The sequence below is a fragment of the Catharus ustulatus genome, chromosome 32, assembly GCF_009819885.2.
Source record: "Catharus ustulatus isolate bCatUst1 chromosome 32, bCatUst1.pri.v2, whole genome shotgun sequence".
Taxonomy (NCBI): domain Eukaryota; kingdom Metazoa; phylum Chordata; class Aves; order Passeriformes; family Turdidae; genus Catharus; species Catharus ustulatus.
The window spans coordinates 1,957,570-1,963,840 of NC_046252.1; the positions used below are offsets into that span (position 1 = coordinate 1,957,570).

Below are 6,271 nucleotides of genomic sequence, written 5' to 3' on the forward strand. Positions count from 1 at the left end.
CCCCAATCCGCCCCAAATTCCCTGATCCCACATCCCCCTGAGACCCCTCCCCAAATTCCTGATCCCACATCCCCCTGAGACCCCTCCCCAAATTACTGACCCCACATCCCCCTGAGACCCCTCCCCAAATTACTGACCCCACATCCCCCTGAGACCCCTCCACAATCCCTGACCCCCCTGAGACCCCTCCCCAAATTCCCTGAACCCAAATTCCCCTGAGACCCCTCCACAAATTCCTGAGCCCTCCCCAAATTCCTGACCCCCTGAGCCCACATCCCCCTGAGACCCCTCCCCAAATTCCCTGAGCCCCCTCCCCAAATTCCCTGACCCCCATCCCTCTGAGATCCCTCCCCAAATTCCCTGATGCCCTGAGACCCCTCCCCGAATTCCTGACCCCCTGAGACCTCTCCCCAAATTCCCTGACCTCCCAAATTCCTGAGATCCCTCCCCAAATCCCTGACCCCCAAATTCCCCCGAGACCCCTCCCCAAATTTCCTGACCCCTCCCCAAATTCCTGAGCCCCTGACACCCCTCCCCAAATTCCCTGACCCCCAAATTTCCCCTGTCCCCCCAATTTTGCCCCCTCCCCAATTTGATATTTGTGTCACTGACCCCCAGTTTCCCCCTCCCCAATTTGATATCTGTATCACTGGGTGTCTTTGAACCCCCCAACCCTTCTGACCCTCCCAGTTTTGCCCCCTCCCCAATATAATATCTCTGTCCCTGACCCCCCTGACCCCTCCAAATCCCCTTAACCCTCCCAATTCCCCCTCCCCAAAATGATCCCATCCCCCTGAGCCCCCCAGTCCCCCCCTCCCCAATTTGATCTCTCTGTCACTGACCCTCCTGACCCCCCCAATTTCCCCCTCCCCGATATAATACCTCTGCTACTGACCCCTCCTGACCCCCCCAATCCCCCCTCCCCAATTTGATATCTCTATCACTGACCCCCCTGACCCCCCTAAAAAACCCTGACCCCCCAATTTCCCCCTCCCCAATTTGATATCTGTGTCCTTGACCCCCCTAACCCCATTTTTTGTCCCCCCCCGGTATGATACCTGTGTCCCTGACCCCCCCAGACCCCCCAATTGCCCCCTCCCCAATTTGATATCTCTGTCCCTGACCCCCCCAAACCCCCCTGACCCCCCAATTTCCCCCTCCCCAATTTAATATTTGTGTCACTGACCCCCCCAAACCCCCCTCACCCCCATTTTCCCCCCTCCCTCAGGTATGATATCTCTGTTACTGAGACCCCCTGCCCTCCAGAGCCCCTTCAATTGCCCCCTCCCCAATATGATATCTCTGTCCCTGACCCCCCTGACCCCCCAATTTCCCCCTCCCCCCAGGTATGATGCCACCACCTCTGGGTATCCTGACCCCCCCAGACCCCTCCTAACCCCCCTAATTCCCCCTCCCCAATATGATATCTGTGTCACTGACTGCCCTGACCCCCCTAACCCCATTTTGTCCCCCTCCCCCAGGTATGATGCCACCACCTCTGGGTATCCTGACCACCCCACACCCTCTAAACCCCCTGACCCCCCCAATCCCCCCTCCCCAATTTGATCTCTCTGTCCTTGACCCCCCTGACCCCCCAATTTCCCCTCCCCCCAGGTATGATATCTGTGTCCCTGACCCCCCCTGACCCCCCTAACCCCATTTTTGTCCCCCCCCCCCCCCAGGTATGATGCCACCACCTCTGGGTCTGCTGTCCCCCAGACCCCTCCTGACCCCCCCAATCCCCCCTCCCCAATTTGATATCTGTGTCACTGACTGCCCTGACCCCCCCTGACCCCCCATTTCCCCCCCCCCCAGGTATGATGCCACCACCTCTGGGTACCCTGCCCCCCCTGACCCCCCTAACCCCATTTTTGTCCCCCCCAGGTATGATATCTGTGTCCCTGACCCCCCTAACCCCATTTTTGTCCTCCCCCCCCAGGTATGATGCCACCACCTCTGGGTATGCTGCCCCCGCCGCCCCCCCCTCCCGGTGGGCAGCCGCCGCCCCCCCCCTCCGGGCCCCTCCCCCCCTGGCAGCAGCAGCCGCCGCCGCCCCCCAGCAGCAGCAGCACCCCCTTGCCCTGGCAGCAAAGTGAGTCTGGGGGCGACCTGGGGGGGTCTGGGGGGGGGTCCTGGAGGGGCTTGGAGGGGTCTGAGGGTGACCTGGGGGGTCCTGGAGGGGCTTGAGGGGGTCCAGGGGGGGTTTTGGGGAAGGCCTGGAGGGTCCTGGGGGTGTCCTGGAGAATCCTGGGGGGTCCTGGAGGGGGTCTGGGGGGTCCTGGGGGGGTTTTAGGGGGGTCCTGGGGGGGTTTTGGGGTGTGGCAGGAGAGGTTTTGGGGTTTTTTTGGGGTTTTTTTTATGGGTTTGGGGCATTTCCTGTTTCCCTTTTGGGGGGGGGATCAGTCCCTGTGATGGATTGGGAGCCCCATTAATGAGAGGTTTTCCTTTAATTAACACCTCACTAATTAACCCCAACTCCTGATGAACCCCTGGGGTCTGCTCCTTTTGTGGTCTATTCTTTTGGGATTTTCCTTTTGAGTTTTGTTCCTTTTGGGATTTTCCTTTTGGGGATTTTTTCTTTTGGGGATTTTTTCTTTTGGGGATTTTTTGTTTTGGGATTTTCCTTTTGGAATTTGTCCCTTTTGGGATTTCCTTTTGGAATTTGTTTTTTTTTTGGGATTTTCCTTTTGGGATTTGTTCCTTTTTGGGATTTTTTCCTTTGGGATTTTCGTTTTTGGGATTTTTCCTTTTGGGATTTTCCTTTTGGAATTTGTCCCTTTTGGGATTTCCTTTTTGGATTTTGTTCCTTTTAGGATTTGTCCTTTTGGGGATTTGTTCTTTTGGGATTTTCCTTTTGAGTTTTATTCTTTTTGGGATTTTCTTTTTGGGATTTGTTCTTTTGGGATTTTCCTTTTTGGGACTTTTTCTTTTGGAATTTTCCTTATGGGATTTTCCTTTTGGGATTTTTCGTTTTGGGATTTTCCTTTTGAGTTTTATTCTTTTTGGGATTTTCCTTTTGAGTTTTGTTCCTTTTAGGATTTTCCTTTTGGGGATTTGTTCTTTTGGGATTTTCCTTTTGGGGATTTTTTCTTTTGGGGATTTTTTCTTTTGGGATTTTCCTTTTGGAATTGGTTCCTTTTGGGATTTCCGTTTTTGGGTTTTGTTCTTTTTGGGATTTGTTCTTTATGGGATTTTCCTTTTGGGATTTATTCCTTTGGGATTTTTATTTTGGGATTTGTTCTTTTGGGATTTCTTCCTTTTGGATCTTGTTCCTTTTGGGATTTGTTCTTTTAGGATATTCTTTTTGGGATTTGTTTTTTTTGGGATTTATTCCTTTGGGATTTGTTCCTTTTGGGGATTTTTTCTTTTGGAATTTTCCTTTTGGGAATTTGTTTTTTTGGGATTTTCCTGTTGGGATTTTCCTTTGGGAATTTATTCCTTTTGGGATTTTCCTGTTGGGATTTGTCCCTTTCCCCACTCCCCACCCAACAGGGGGGTGACCCCAATTACCCACCCCCCTTTAACCCCCCCCAATCACCAATTAACCCCCCCCAATCACCAATTAACCCCCCCAATCACTAATTAACCCTTTCCTCCCCAGATACGACGACCACCACGAGCGCTGGCAGCGCCTCCCTCCCTCCCTGGCAGCAGCAGGGGGGGGGGGCTGCGGCGGGGGGGGCGGGGGCGGCTTCTTCGGGGGCCCCCCCCCTCCCCGGCAGCCCCTCCATGGTGCCTTTGCCCCCCGGGGTTCAACCCCCGCTGCCCCCCGGGGCCCCCCCGCCCCCCCCGCCCCCTCCTGGCTCCGGGGGGCTGATGTACGCCCCTCCCCCCCCGCCCCCGCCCCCCCCCATGGACCCTTCTAATTTCGTCACCATGATGGGCATGGGGGTGCCCGCCCTGCCCCCCTTCGGCATGCCCCCCGCGCCCCCCCCCCCCGCCCCCCCAGAACTGAGACCCCCTCCCCAAAATACCGACAAACAGCAAAAAACGGCGGGGGAGCCCCCCGGAGGGATTCAGGGTGGGGACCCCTCCTCAAAATAACAGGGGAACCCTCCAGGGTGGGGACCCCTCCCAAAAATAACAGGGGAGCCCCCCCGGGGTGATCCAGGGTGGGGACCCCTCCTCAAAATAACAGGGGAACCCTCCAGGAGTAATCCAGGGTGGAGACCCCTCCCACAAATAACAGGGGAGCCCCCCAGGAGTGATCCAGGGTGGGGACCCCTCCTCAAAATAACAGGGGAGCCCCCCCAAAAAATAACAGGGGAGCCCCCCAGGAGTGATCCATTGTGGGAATCCCCCCCAAAAAATAACAGGGGAGCCCCCCCTAAAGGACTGATCCATTGTGGAAATCCCCCCCTCGAGGACTGATCCATTTTGGGGACCCCCCCTTTAAAGAAAACCATCAGGGGACCCCCCCAAAAAACCATCAGGGGATCCCCCTCTAAAGGACTGATCCATTTTGGGGACCCCCCCCATAAAGAAAACCATCAGGGGATCCCCCCCCATTTTGGGCTGATCCATTTTGGGGACCCCCCCGCTCGAGGACTGATCCATTGGAGCCCCCCCAGACTGATCCATTTTGGGGACCCCCCCCCCCCGCCCCCATTTTGGGCTGTTCCATCCTAGAGCGCCCCCCCCCCCCCGTTTCCTCAATGGGCTGTTCCACAATGGGGCACTCCCCCCTCCCCAAAATGAACGGATGGATTTTTGGGGTGTCCCACCCCCCCAAAATGAACGGATGGATTTTTGGGGTGCCCCCCCCCGCCCATGGGACCCCCCCCACCCCCCCGGGACCACCTTGTGAACTGGTTTAACCCCCCCCCCCCCCCCCCAAAAATCCCCAAATTGGGGGCGGCCCTGAATTGAGGAGGGGGTGTGGGGGGGGGGGGGCACTGATGTGGGGAGGGGTCTGTAAGATGGAGGGGGGGGCGCAGCGACACAAACCGAGCCCCCTCCCCCCCCAAAAAAAAAAAAAAACTCGGGGTCCCCCTGTCCTGTGTCCCCCGCCCCCTCATTCTGGGCCCCCCTCCCCAAAAAAAAATCCCCTCCCCTCTTGTAGAGCCCCCCCCGCCCCTCCCCCCGCGCTTTTTTTGTGTATGAATAAAGGAGCGGGACCCCCGTTGGGCCCCCCCCTCATTTCGTGTCTCGTGTCCCCTCCCCCCCCCCCCCCAGGGTCGGGTTTCACCGAGCCCCTCCCCCCCCACCCCCTGCGGCCGTCACTCAGCGCCGAGGTCACCGCGAATGTCGCCGAGAATGTCGCGACCTTCGGGCAGCGATCGGGTTACTGCGGGGGGGGGGGAGGGGGGGAGAACAAACACAGACCCCCCCACACACACTGAGAGACCCCAGACCCACCCCAGAGACCCCCAGAGACCCCAGACCCTCCCCCCCCGAGTGGGGACATTTGGGGACACCCCCGGAGGGGTTGGGGACAGGACATGGAAGGGGGGGGGACACACAGAGACCCCCCCCCAGCGCCATTTAGGACCCCCCCACACACACTGAGAGACCCCAGACCCCCCTAGAGACCCCAGACCCTCCCCAGAGACCCCAGACCCCTCCCCCCCACGTGGGGACATTTGGGGACACCCGGGGGGGGGGTGGGGACAGGACATTGGGGGTGTGGGGGGACACACAGAGACCCCCCCAGGGTCATTTGGGACCCCCCACACACCCTGAGAGACCCCAGACCCACCCCAGACCCCTCCCAGAGACCCCAGACCCTCCCCTCACCCCCCGAGTGGGGACATTTGGGGACATCCGGGGGGGGGGGGTTGGGGACAGGACATGGAGGGGAGGGGACACACAGAGACCCCCCCCAGCGTCATTTGGGACCCCCAACCCCATTCAGGACCGCCCCAGCGTCATTCGAGACCCCCCCCTTTTTTTGGGGAGGGGTCTGAAGCCCCCAGTGCATTCAAACCCCGCCCCTTCATGAATAATTAATGAAGCACCACACGTGGGGGGCTTTAACCCCGCCCCTCATGAATAATTAATGATTGAACGCGCCGCGGTGGGCGTGGCTCATTTAGAGCCCCGCCCCTCATTAATAATTAATAATGACACTGAGGTCACACTATGGGAATGATGATTAATTAATAAATAATAACACTGAGGTCACACTATGGGAATGATGAATAATTAATAAATAATAACACGGAGATCACACTTTGGAAATTATGAATAATTAATAACACGGAGGTCGCACTATGGGAATTAATTAATAATTAATAACATGGAGATCACACGCTATATGAGGGGCGTGGCT

The 6,271-nt window shown here is 57.4% G+C and overlaps 1 protein-coding gene across 1 annotated transcript in view; it reads left to right on the top strand.

The window, feature by feature from the left end:
- Positions 1–5,342, top strand: part of LOC117009242 (basic proline-rich protein-like) — a 7,696-nt gene extending 2,354 nt beyond the window's left edge. Inside the window, exons 3-8 of the mRNA XM_033083478.1 lie at positions 1,347–1,367; positions 1,482–1,502; positions 1,816–1,836; positions 1,940–2,092; positions 3,602–4,021; positions 5,176–5,342. Of these exons, the coding sequence (XP_032939369.1) occupies positions 1,347–1,367; positions 1,482–1,502; positions 1,816–1,836; positions 1,940–2,092; positions 3,602–4,021; positions 5,176–5,342 (803 nt within the window). The remainder of the gene's footprint in view (positions 1–1,346; positions 1,368–1,481; positions 1,503–1,815; positions 1,837–1,939; positions 2,093–3,601; positions 4,022–5,175) is intronic.
- The last annotated feature ends 929 nt before the right edge of the window (positions 5,343–6,271 follow it).